The sequence below is a fragment of the Portunus trituberculatus genome, chromosome 50 (genome assembly GCF_017591435.1).
Source record: "Portunus trituberculatus isolate SZX2019 chromosome 50, ASM1759143v1, whole genome shotgun sequence".
Lineage (NCBI taxonomy): Eukaryota > Metazoa > Arthropoda > Malacostraca > Decapoda > Portunidae > Portunus > Portunus trituberculatus.
The window spans coordinates 4,582,277-4,595,006 of NC_059304.1; the positions used below are offsets into that span (position 1 = coordinate 4,582,277).

Consider the following 12,730-nt stretch of genomic DNA (forward strand, 5'->3'; position numbering starts at 1 on the left):
GATCTTCATAGGCCTGAGACCAGGCACACACACACACCGGGACAACAAGGTCACAACTCCTCGATTTACATCCTACCTACTCACTGCTAGGTGAACACTACGTGAGGAGACACACCCAAATATCTCCACCCGGCCAATCGAACTCTCATCTCTTTAAGCCAGCACTCTAACCACTGAGCTACTTTTGTGTGTGTGTGTGTGTGTGTGTGTGTGTGTGTGTGTGTGTGTGTGTGTGTGTGTGTGTGTGTATTTACCTAGTTGTTGTAGTTTTACCTAGGTGTGTGTGTGTGTGTGTGTGTGTGTGTGTGTGTGTGTGTGTGTGTGTGTGTGTGTGTGTGTGTGTGTAATTCACTGTTTGATCTGCTGCAGTCTATGACGAGACAGCCAGACGTTACCCTACGGAACGAGCTCAGAGCTCATTATTTCCAATCTTCGGATAGGCCTGAAACCAGGCACACACCACACACCGGGACAACAAGGTCACAACTCCTCAATTTACATCCCTACCTACTCACTGCTAGGTGAACACTACACGTGAGGAGACACACCCAAATATCTCCACCCGGCCAGAATCAACCCTGTCCTCTGGCTTGTGAAGCTTGTGTGTGTGTGTGTGTGTGTGTGTGTGTGTGTGTGTGTGTGTGTGTGTGTGTGTGTGTGTGTGTGTGTGTGTGTGTGTGTGTGTGTGTAGGGGCCTAACTAAAGGCTACAACAATTTCCAAGGACAGGAAAATAAATACAATTAGAAGAGTATTCCAGTAGGATTAATTTGTTTCTGCGGTAGAGTTGTCTTTTCTCCCTGTAAGTACAAAGTTTAGACTGTAGTAAGACCAGAATGTAAAATCAAACAGAGAATTCCAGAGATAACCATACTACTGTGTACTTGTACTGTGTACTCTCACATAAGGTCTGTAGAAGGTTTCTTATTTTCAAATTGTATACATTGCATATTTTACTTAATATTTATAACAGTTGTAACAGCTTTCATATTTACAGTGGATATGATTGATAATACAAATAGTAATATCACATTTATGTACTCACTCTTGGTTTTTGTAATTTTCTTCTCCATCAGCCTATACACTCCAGTATTGGATGTGTAGGTTAAGGTGAAGGTGACTTTGATTTTGTGTAGTTGATAATTTTGTGTGATATACTGAATGGACACATAAACCTCCCAACAGACTCTACAAGACTTTCCGTGATCACAAGTACGTATATATGATGATGGAAGCATGTCTGGGAGGCGAGGTGTGGACATTGCTGAGGGACAGAGGCTGGTTCGAGGACCTCACTGCCCGCTTCTACACAGCCTGTGTGGTAGAGGCACTTGAGTTCCTACATGCCAAAAACATCATATACAGAGACCTCAAGCCTGAAAATCTGTTGTTAGACTCTACAGGATATGCAAAACTTGTGAGTACATATATTAGAAGTGTGTGTGTGTGTGTGTGTGTGTGTGTGTGTATTTACCTAATTTACCTAATTGTAACATACGGGAAAAGAGCTATGCTCGTGTTGTCCCGTCTCCATATCTATTATTAATGTCCAGCTTTTTCTTAAAATCATGAATATTCCTTGCGTTGACCACTTCCACGTCTAAACTATTCCATGCTTCCACCCTTCTATGAGGGAAGCTATATTTTTTCACATCTCTCCTATAAGTGGCCATTTTTAAGTTTTTTCCCATGCCCTCTCGACATTCTTCCATTCCACATACACAGATCTTCCCTATCCATTTTTTTCCATGCCAATCATCACTCTGTATATTGCTATCAGGTCTCCCCTTTCTCTTCTGTTTTCCAGGGTTGGAAGTTGCATTCTTTTCAGTCTGTCTTCATAAGTCAAATCTCTTAAGTCAGGCACCATTTTCGTTGCAGCCCTCTGTACTTTCTCTAGTTTCCTTATGTGTTTCTTTAAGTTCGAGCCCACTGTATTGTTGCATATTCAAGCCTCGGTCTTATCATTGCAGTAATTATTTTCTTCATCATTTCTTCATCTAGATATACGAACGCCACTCTTATGTTCCTCAATAAGTTCAATACTTCTCCAATTATTTTGTTTATATGTCTCTCTGGCGATAGGTCATTGGTAATTGTCACCCCAAGGTCTTTTTCTTCATGACTGGTTTTATGTCTTCATTTCCTATCTTGTACATACTCCTGATTCTTCTTTCACTCTTGCCAAACTCTATTTTCTTGCATTTTGTCGTGTTGAACTCCATTTGCCATGTACAGCTCCATTTCCATATTCTGTCCAAGTCTTCCTGGAGTAGTTCGCAATCTTTGTCACATCTCACTTTTCTTAACAATTTTGCATCGTCTGCAAATAGGCTCACATAACTGGACACCCCATCCACCATGTCATTTATGTAGACCGCGAACATTACTGGTGCCAACACTGATCCCTGTGGAACTCCACTCTCCGTGTGTGTGTGTGTGTGTGTGTGTGTGTGTGTGTGTGTGTGTGTGTGTGTGTGTGTGTATTTACCTAGTTGTAGTTTTACAGGGCCTGGGCTTTATGCCCGTATGGCCCCGTCTCCATATCTACACTTATCCAATCTTACTTTAAAAGTGTGCACACTCGTTGCAGACACTACTTCTTCATCTAAACTGTTCCACGTCTCAATACATCTCTGCGGGAAACTATATTTTTTAATATCTCTCAGACATCTTCCTTTTCTCAGCTTTTTACTAAGCGATCTTGTGCTTCGGATGTCATATTCTTCTCTCAGGATCAGTTTCTCATTATCCACTTGGTTCATTCCGTTGATCAATTTATAAACTTGTATCAGATCTCCTCTCTCCCTTCTTTGTTCCAGGGTTGGTAGATCCATAGCCTTTAGTCTCTCCTCATATGTCATCCCTTCAAATTCTGGAACCATTCTTGTAGCTATTTTTTGTAGCCTCTCCAATTTCCTTATGTGTTTCTTTTTATGAGGGGTCCACACTACTCCTGCATATTCCAATCTGGGTCTTGTGTGTGTGTGTGTGTGTGTGTGTGTGTGTGTGTGTGTGTGTGTGTGTGTGTGTGTGTGTGTGTGTGTGTGTGTGTGTGTGTGTGTGTGTGTGTGTGTGTGTGTGTGTGTGTATTTACCTACTTGTGTTTTACAAGAAAAGAGCTATGCTTGTACTGTCCTGTCTTCATACCTATAGTCATCCAGTTTAGCCTTTAAGTCATGAATATTTCTTGCATGAACCACTATTTCGTCCAAATTATTCCATATTTCTCTGCTTCTGTTTGAAAAACTCCATTTCTTAATGTCTCTTGTACATGCAATCTTTTTCAATTTCATGCTGTATCCCCTTGTATTTCTTGAGTCCCACACTAATAAGTCTTCTTTGTCTACTTGGTCTGTCCCTTTTTATGCCTGTATGTAGCAATTAGGTAAGTCTCTTCTTTCTCTCTTCTGTTGTAATGTTAGAAGTTTTAATCTCTTTATTCTTTCCTCATAAGTTTCTTTCCTCATAAGTTAGGTCTCTAAATCTTGGAGCCAGTTTGGTTGCACCTCTTTGAATCCTTTTTATCTTGTATCTTTTTTTTTTTTTTTTTTCTATGTGGTGACCAGATAAGTGCAGCATATTCTAATATAGATCAAATCATGTTTTCTATTAGTTTTTCATCATCTCTTCATCTATGTAGGTAAATACCCATTTAATTTTTCTTAGTAACTTATACGTTTCCCCAACTACATACATGCATATTGTTTACGTGTTTTCCAGTGATAAATTATCATTTATTGTTTATTTATTTGCTTTCTGAATTTCTGCTCCTTCCATTGTGTAAGATCTAGTCTGTTTTCTTTTATTATCCCCTAGTTCCATGACTGCACTTTTTTTACATTAAATTCCATTGCCGATTTCCTGCTCCCTTGATTTATCTTATTTAAGTCTTTCTGTAGCATTTCACAATCCATATTATTTCCCGTTTGTTTCAGTAGCTTTGCATCATCTGCAGATAAAGTTATGTAACTGTCCACCTCTTCTACTATATCATAACTTATACAGTATGAACATTACTGGATCTATGACTGTTCCCTGTGAAATTCCACTTATAACACTACACCATTTTGATACTTCACCTTTTATCACTGTTCTCATTTCTCTATCTTTTAAGAAGTCTGTTATCCAATCCAGTATTTTACACTGTAAACCACCTATGTTTTTCATTTTCCATAGCAATCTCTGATGCAGTACTTTATCAAAGGCTCTTTTTAGATCCAGATAGGCAAAGTCTGCCCATCCATCCCTCCTGAATTATATATATTGCTCAATTTTAGAAACTCAAATAGTTTGTGGCACAAAATCATCCACTTCTGAAATCAAATTATCTTTCAGTCAATGTATGTGATTCGTGTAGCTGTTGCATCCATCTGTCTTTAACATTTTTTTCTGCTATTTTCTTGTTAGGGATACTGGGTTGTAGTTCAGTAGTTTTCCTTTATTATCTTCCTCAAAAATTGGTACAGTGTTGGCCTTCTTCCAATATAATGTGATCTAATGTACTATCTTCACCAGCTGTTCACTACATTCCCTCAGTATCCAATTTGATGCCCCGTCTGGTCCTTGAACCTTATTCACATCGAACATTTTCATAATCTTCTTGATTTCTTTGACTTCTACATGGATCTCCCTCATCATCTTGTCCTTGTGACCTGTTCTTGCTCCTTCGAAGTTATTTTTTTTGGTGAATACCACTTGAAAGCACCTATTCGTTATTTCTGCCTGTGATTTTGCATCCTCATATGTGACATTATCAACTTCTAATCTATCTATTGTTTGCTTTTTTTTCATTTTCTTGTTAATATATCTATAAAAGAGTTTCAGCTCATTTTTGCATTTGTCAATTATATCTTTCTCATAGTTCCTTTATTCCTCTCTTAGGGTTTTGAAATTTTTATTTCTTACTACCTTAAATTCTTCCCAATTATTATCTTTTTCTCCATTTATTCCATGCGGCTTCTTTTTTCACTTTTGTTAATTTGCAGCTTGTGTTATACTAGTCTTCTTTTCTTTCCCCCTCATTGGATCTGATTTTGGGAACATATCTGTTAATTCCTTCATTATAGATGTTCATAAATATGTCCCACTTTCCCTGTACATACTTTTTTTCCCATGTACAGTTGGTTCCCCTCAACTTCTGTGAAGTATTCTGTCAACTGTGAAGTCGGCCTTTTTGTAATTACGTATATCTTCCATTTTTGTGAAGTTAGTTCTTGTTTATTGTTGAGCCACTGTCCAGGCTAAATTCAATTAATAGATGGTTGCTTTTACCTAGAGGGCACTGATAATTCATTTCTTCAATGGTGTCAATCTCTTTTGTAAACAATAAGTCAAGCCTCAATGCCTCTTCATTTCTTCCCACTCTTTTAGTTTCTCCAATCCACAGGGATCATAGTGTTAGTCATTATTAGGTTCAGTAGTGGATAGCCCCATGACTCTTCTCCTCCTTACATAGTCCAGTTTTCCTAGCATACCTTCTTGCAATTGAAGTCACCCAGAAGTGTCACATTCCTATATATATATATATATATATATATATATATATATATATATATATATATATATATATATATATATATATATATATATATATATATATATATATATATATATATATATATATATATATAATATGTGTGTGTGTATTTATCTAGTTGTATTTACCTAGTTGTAGTTTTACAGGGCCTGGGCTTTATGCTCGTGTGGCCCTGTCTCCATATCTACATTTATCCAATTTTTCTTTAAAACTATGCACACTTATTGCTGACACCACTTCTTCACTCAAGCTGTTCCATATCTCAACACATCTTTCCAGGAAACTATATTATTAATATCTCTTAGACATCTTCCCTTCCTCAGCTTTTTACTATGCGATCTTGTGCTTCGAATGTCATATTCTTCTCTCAGGATCAGTTTCTCATTATCCACTTGGTCCATTCCGTTGATCAATTTATAAACTTGTATCAGATCCCCTCTCTCCCTTCTCTGTTCTAGGGTTGGTAGATCCATAGCCTTTAGTCTCTCCTCATATGTCATCCCTTCAAATTCTGGAGCCATTCTTGTAGCCATTTTTTGTAGTCTCTCCAGCTTCCTTATATGTTTCTTTTTATGAGGGGTCCACACTACTGCATATTCCAATCTGGGTCTTATTATAGTACAGATCAATTTCTTCATCATTTCTTTGTTAATGTAGTGAAATGATATTCCAATATTCCTTAGCAAATTATATGTCTCTGAAAATTCTATCAATATGGCTTACCGGTTGATTATTTTCTTCCATCGTCACTCCAAAATCCTTTTCTTTTTTTACTTTCTCCAGTCCTACTCCATCTCAGTTTGTGTGTGTGTTTGTGTATGTGTGTGTGTGTGTATTTACCTAGTTGTAGTTTTACAGGGCCTGGGCTTTATGCTAGTGTGGCCCCGTCTCCATATCTACACTTATCTAATCTTTCCTTAAAACTGTGTACACTCGTTGCAGACACTACTTCTTCATTCAAACTGTTCCACGTCTCAACACATCTTTGCGGGAAACTATATTTTTTAATATCTCTTAGACATCTTCCCTTCCTCAGTTTCTTACTATGAGATCTTGTGCTTCGACTGGCATATTCTTCTCTCAGGATCAGATACTCATTGTCCACGTGGTCCATTCCGTTGATTAATTTATAAACTTGTATGAGATCCCCTCTCTCCTTTCTCTGTTCCAATGTTGGAAGATCCATAGCCTTTAGTCTCTCCTCATATGTCATCCCTTCAAGTTCTGGGACCATTCTTGTAGCCATTTTTTGTAGTCTCTCCAGCTTCCTTATATGTTTCTTTTAGTGAGGGGTCCACACTACTCCTGCATATTCCAATCTGGGTCTTATTATAGTACTTATCACTTTCTTCATCATTTCTTTGTCCATGTACTGAAATGCTATTCCAATATTCCTTAGCAAATTATGTCTCTCTGAAAATTCTATCAATATGGCTTGCCGGTTGATTATTTTCTTCCATCGTCACTCTCAAATCCTTTTCCTTTTTTACTTTCTCCAGTTCTACTCCATCTCCCATCTTATAGATTCCCACGGGTTGTCTTTCACTCTTTCCCATTTCCATGACATGGCTTTTGTCCACATTGAATTCCATTCCACTTTTTTACTCCATTCCCAGATCTTATTTAGGTCTTCTTGCAGTATTTCACAATCGTCTTTTTGCTTTATAACTCTGCACAGTTTCGCATCGTCTGCAAACAGAATTATGTAGCTGTTCACTCCTTCTGACATGTTGTTTATATAAATTAGAAAAAGTATTGGCGCCAATACTGACCCCTGCGGCACTCCGCTTTCTACTGCTCTCCACTTGGACTTCATATCTTTGACTACTGTCCTTATTTCTCTCCCCTTCAAATAATTTTCCATCCATCTCAATGTGTTTTCTTTTAAACCACCCTTCTCTAATTTCCACAGCAACCTTTCATGTGGCACTTTATCAAACGCCTTTTTTAAATCCAAGTAAATACAATCAACCCATCCTTCTCTCTCTTGTACCCTGTCAACTATTCTAGAGTAGAAACTCAGTAAATTTGTTACACACGACCGACCTTTTCTAAAACCAAATTGCCTATTTGATAGTAATTTGTTGTCTTCAAGGAACTCGATCCATTGTTTCTTTATTACTCTTTCACACATCTTACATACTACAATAGTTAATGATACTGGTCTGTAATTTAAAGGTTCTTCCTTCCTTCCGCTCTTATATATGGGAACCACCTCAGCTCTTTTCCATTCTACTGGTAATGTTCCATTTTCTATTGAGCATTTAATGATGTCTTGCTAGTTCTTCCCTACATTCTTTCAGTATTCTGCCTGAGACAACATCCGGTCTCATTGCCTTTTCTTCATCCAGTTCCTTCATTAACTCTTTTATTTCAAGCTTGGTTACTTTAATCTCTTCCATATAGATGGTCTCTCTATTACCCTGTGGTCTTTCAAATTTGGATTCCTTAGTAAAGACGTGTGTGTGTGTGTGTGTGTGTGTGTGTGTGTGTGTGTGTGTGTGTGTGTGTGTGTGTGTGTGTGTGTGTGTGTGTGTGTGTGTGTGTGTGTGTGTGTGTGTTTCACTGTTTGATCTGCTGCAGTCTCTGACGAGACAGCCAGACGTTACCCTACGGAACGAGCTCAGAGCTCATTATTTCCGATCTTCAGATAGGCCTGAGACCAGGCACACAACACACACCGGGACAACAAGGTCACAACTCCTCGATTTACATCCCGTACCTACTCACTGCTAGGTGAACAGGGGCTACACGTGAAAGGAGACACACCCAAATATTTCCACCCGGCCGGGGGAATCGAACCCCAATCCTCTGGCTTGTGAAGCCAGCACTCTAACCACTGAGCTACCGTGTGTGTGTGTGTGTGTGTGTGTGTGTGTGTGTGTGTGTGTGTGTGTGTGTGTGTGTGTGTGTGTGTGTGTGTGTGTGTGTGTGTGTGTGTTCACTGTTTGATCTGCTGCAGTCTCTGACGAGACAGCCAGACGTTACCCTACGGAACGAGCTCAGAGCTCATTATTTCCGATCTTGGGATAGGTCTGAGACCAGGCACACACCACACACCGGGACAACAAGGTCACAACTCCTCGATTTACATCCCGTACCTACTCACTGCTAGGTGAACAGGGGCTACACGTGAAAGGAGACACACCCAAATATCTCCACCCGGCCGGGGAATCGAACCCCGATCATCTGGCTTGTGAAGCCAGCGCTCTAACCACTGAGCTACCGGGCCGTGTGTGTGTGTGTGTGTGTGTGTGTGTGTGTGTGTGTGTGTGTGTGTGTGTGTGTGTGTGTGTGTGTGTGTGTGTGAGGCCAATCACTCATAGTACTAAATGAATTGCAGTGAACTGAACATAGAAGTCTCACCCAACTTAATCATGGGTACTCCTATTACCTAATTAGTAATGTGCCTTGCTTTAATGCTCAGATCCTGGGTTAAGTTTCCAACAGAGCACCTTCCTACCAAAGCTCAGATTTGTTTCAGCTTCAGATGACATAATGAAGCTGTTATTTGTATTTCACTATCTTTGACATCAGTTAGGAATCCAGTATGGCCTGTGATGCATTTTCTTTTCAGGTTGACTTTGGATTTAGTAAGAAACTTGGTCTGAGTAGCAAGACTTGGACATTCTGTGGCACACCTGAATATGTGGCACCAGAGATCATCCTGAACAAGGGCCATGACAAAGCTGTGGACTACTGGTCTATTGGCATCCTAATGTATGAGCTTCTAACGGGCACGTGAGTAATGACAAAATATAATAGTCATGTGAAACATAAAATACAATACAGTCATGTGAAACAGATTTTAAAAATTATGTGTATAAATAAACATGTTTGTGGAGACCAAGAACACAGATCAAATTGCCTGCACTGCTAATGGGTGAAAGCTGAACAGCATTTTCCATACTTTTCAAGTGAACCTACAGGCACTATAGTCCATAACATAGAAAGATAAAATAAAAAATAAATAAATAAATAGATCATTGGTGTTCATTTGACAAATATTATTGTAATTTCATAGTAATAGAGGCTAAAATGACTACAAAACATGTGTGTGTCGAATTCTACTTAATTGCCCCTCCTTATTAAAAAATGTTTCATTCAAGCTGTCAAACCTATCTGTGGAGTTTAGGAATCTCCTAAAATCTTTCAAGTTGTAGGAAGGGGATCGACAAAATCAAGTTAAAAATGGAGACCTAATTTCCTATACTCCTGCAGACCACCCTTCACTGCCTCTGATCCCATGAAGACTTACAATATCATCCTGAAAGGCATCGACATGATAGACTTTCCCCAACACGTGACCCGCACTGCCACTTCCCTCATCAAGAGACTGTGTCGTGAAAGTCCAGCAGAGAGGCTTGGTTACCAGCGTAATGGTATCCAAGACATCAAAAAGCACAAGTAAGTATGGCAAGTGCTGTTCTTCACAACAGTTTCCCTTATAAAGTTTCAAGTTTCCTTTCTGCATACCATACTTTGTATATTCTATACTTAATAAACTTTTTTTCACTGTTTGCAGACTTCAATCATTTTGTTTTCTATATTTCACTAGTTTCACTTGCATCATCACAGTAAAACTAATTTCACATGCATCATCATGTCTTTCCCACATGCATTTTAAGCAATTTGCATAATGTTCCTTTTCACCCTTGTACCACCTCACTCATGTACTTTCTTTCTTTTTTTATTAATACAATTAGCCACATTCTTAATTAGATAGTCATTGTCATGTCTTCTAACTATCCAAGTACTTCATCTTCATTCCTTGTAATCTCTTCATATATTTAGAATTCCTGTCTGTTTCAATGTACACTCATATCAGATGTAGTCAGTGAGTATTCTAATACTTTCCATTGCTAACAGATGGTTTCTTGGCTTTGATTGGGATGGCCTGAAAGCAAGGTCCCTTCAACCTCCAATAATTCCGAAGGTGAGAAAACTTATTATTTTGAATATTATCATAAGAAATTATTGTCTGTTATGATCATACCATCATCATCTGCCAAATAAATCAGGGATCCAGATACAAAGAAAACCAGTTTCCCAGTTATTGTAATAAAAACTACTGTTAATGAAGTTCTTCCCTTTTCTTTATATTTTATCTACTGTAGAAAACACAGAGACATTTATTTTAGTTTACTATGTTTCAGACAGCCAAATTTCACTTATAACAATTTCTAACTTTGCAGATTCGAAATCCTACTGACACAAGTAACTTTGATGCATACCCAAGAGATGTAGAAGTTCCTGCTGATGAGCTCAGTGGGTGGGACCTTGACTTTTGAAAGGTCTTTGAAAATAAGAAATAGGTAGTCTTTATGTGAAAAGAGAAGTGACAAAAACATGTCATGATAAATGAAACTACTGGCTATTATAAAACAGTTCAGTGGAGAATGCCAGTAGTTGTTATAAACAGTGCAAATATAGTGAAACAATGTATACTGAAAATAGCCTCTGTGTCAGATTAGTGTTGTGAAGGAACTTTCCCACAGTGCTGCTTGTTTAAGAGAAGCCCAGAGATAAACTTTTCTCACATTCTTCGTAACACTGACTGCCGCCTAATGTCTGTGAGTGATAGCTATGTGCACAGTGACCTGCTGTGTTTCCTGTGAGTGAAGTACTCTCAGGGTACTGCATTAAGTCTCTTTCGTTACTACTATATTAGTGTTCCTTGCAGTGGACCTGATTGTTCCTGTTTCCTTTTTTTCTCTTCTTTCCTTCCCATTTTATTTATTTATATATGAGTGTGTATAATTTCATGGTTATGTTATCAGGTATCTAATATTTGAAATGTCAGTAGTATATAATATGATAGCAACTATTTTTTAATGAGATTTTACAAACATGCTTTCAATTTTTGCATATTATTCAACTGAATGTCTTAAAAAGTATTCAGTTATCACTTTTTTTTTATCAGAACAAGGTATTTGAAATAAATGCTCAACATAGCCTGGGTTGTGAGTAGCTAGTGTGGCCATTGCACAGTGAATAGAAATCTCTTGAATAGCCAGAGAAAAGATTTAATGGATTACACAATACAATATTGCATACCATTGTGGAAACACCAAGAAATTCCTGTTATTTATTTTTTTTTTTCCAGATATCTGAAAATGATTTGCATATGTATAAGAGCATTATAGAAACATTGTAAAAATCTTTCTCCTCTTGAGACACCATCATTGCTACACTTTGCAACTGCATTCATTTATTCTTTTAGCAAATGTTAAAGACCCTATTGACAATTTTTCAGATGAAACTTTTATCAGTAACAGGAATTTTGTGATCATGTAATTATATGATGATATGTCCAAATCTTGTAGACTTATTTTTAGTGAGTCAATCCATTTTGGTTATATATCAGGGTGATTTTTCTAAGTAGGTTACTGTATTGATTATCAAAGTTTACCTTTGTTACTGATTCTACATTTACAAAATAATTGTCTTTTATTTATTCATTGTTTTACATGTTCATGTGAGGCTCTTAGCTTTTCATTTTCTTTTTCATGGTACCAGTGTACTAACATAGTATTGTAGGATAAAAAACAAAATATATATCAAATCCATATCCTTAATAGATAAAAATGGTTACACTGATGCTCATGCTACCTTCTTACAAAAGAAGAAAGTAGAGAAAAATAAGTATATTTGATTTTTTGATACATGAATTTTTTCATGTTCCTTTGATGAATTATTAGTATGTGCACATAATATTGATATAATACTTACAGTATCATATAACTTGTATCATCTTAATTGGCATCACAGCAGAACATGTAGGAATATAATCATACAATCATATTTAGTATTAGACTTTGGTATGATTTTTTAAGAGGTACTTATACTCTGATATGTACATATTTTAGAGATCTTTTTTTTATTAATACTTATTGATGTATTATTATTTGTCTGAGCTTCAGATCTAAAAACCATATTTTTATTCTATTTACTCCCAGAATCTCAGAATTTACTATACAGTTAGAGTCCTTTTATCCTGGTGGAACATAACATTTTAGAGTGATGGATAAATACTTAATGCTCAAGTAATTATCATGCTGTGGATTGTTCAATAACCACATCATGAGGTTTGCAAGATGCCTTTAAGCCTGAGTGTGACCGTTTTGTATACCATGCATACATATATCCATCTTTTTTTTTTTTTTTTTTTTTTTTTTTTTTTCTTCCTTTA

General features: G+C 37.3%; 1 protein-coding gene across 2 annotated transcripts in view; it reads left to right on the plus strand.

The window, feature by feature from the left end:
- The window catches only part of LOC123499641 (cGMP-dependent protein kinase, isozyme 1-like), a 300,599-nt gene extending 288,924 nt beyond the window's left edge, over positions 1-11,675 (plus strand). For both annotated transcript variants that reach the window (XM_045247975.1, XM_045247976.1), the window contains 5 exons: positions 1,185-1,416; positions 9,116-9,279; positions 9,760-9,945; positions 10,408-10,474; positions 10,734-11,675. In XM_045247975.1, coding sequence (XP_045103910.1) covers positions 1,185-1,416; positions 9,116-9,279; positions 9,760-9,945; positions 10,408-10,474; positions 10,734-10,829 — 745 coding nt within the window. In that variant the 3' untranslated portion in view covers positions 10,830-11,675. The remainder of the gene's footprint in view (positions 1-1,184; positions 1,417-9,115; positions 9,280-9,759; positions 9,946-10,407; positions 10,475-10,733) is intronic.
- Positions 11,676-12,730: the final 1,055 nt, after the last annotated feature.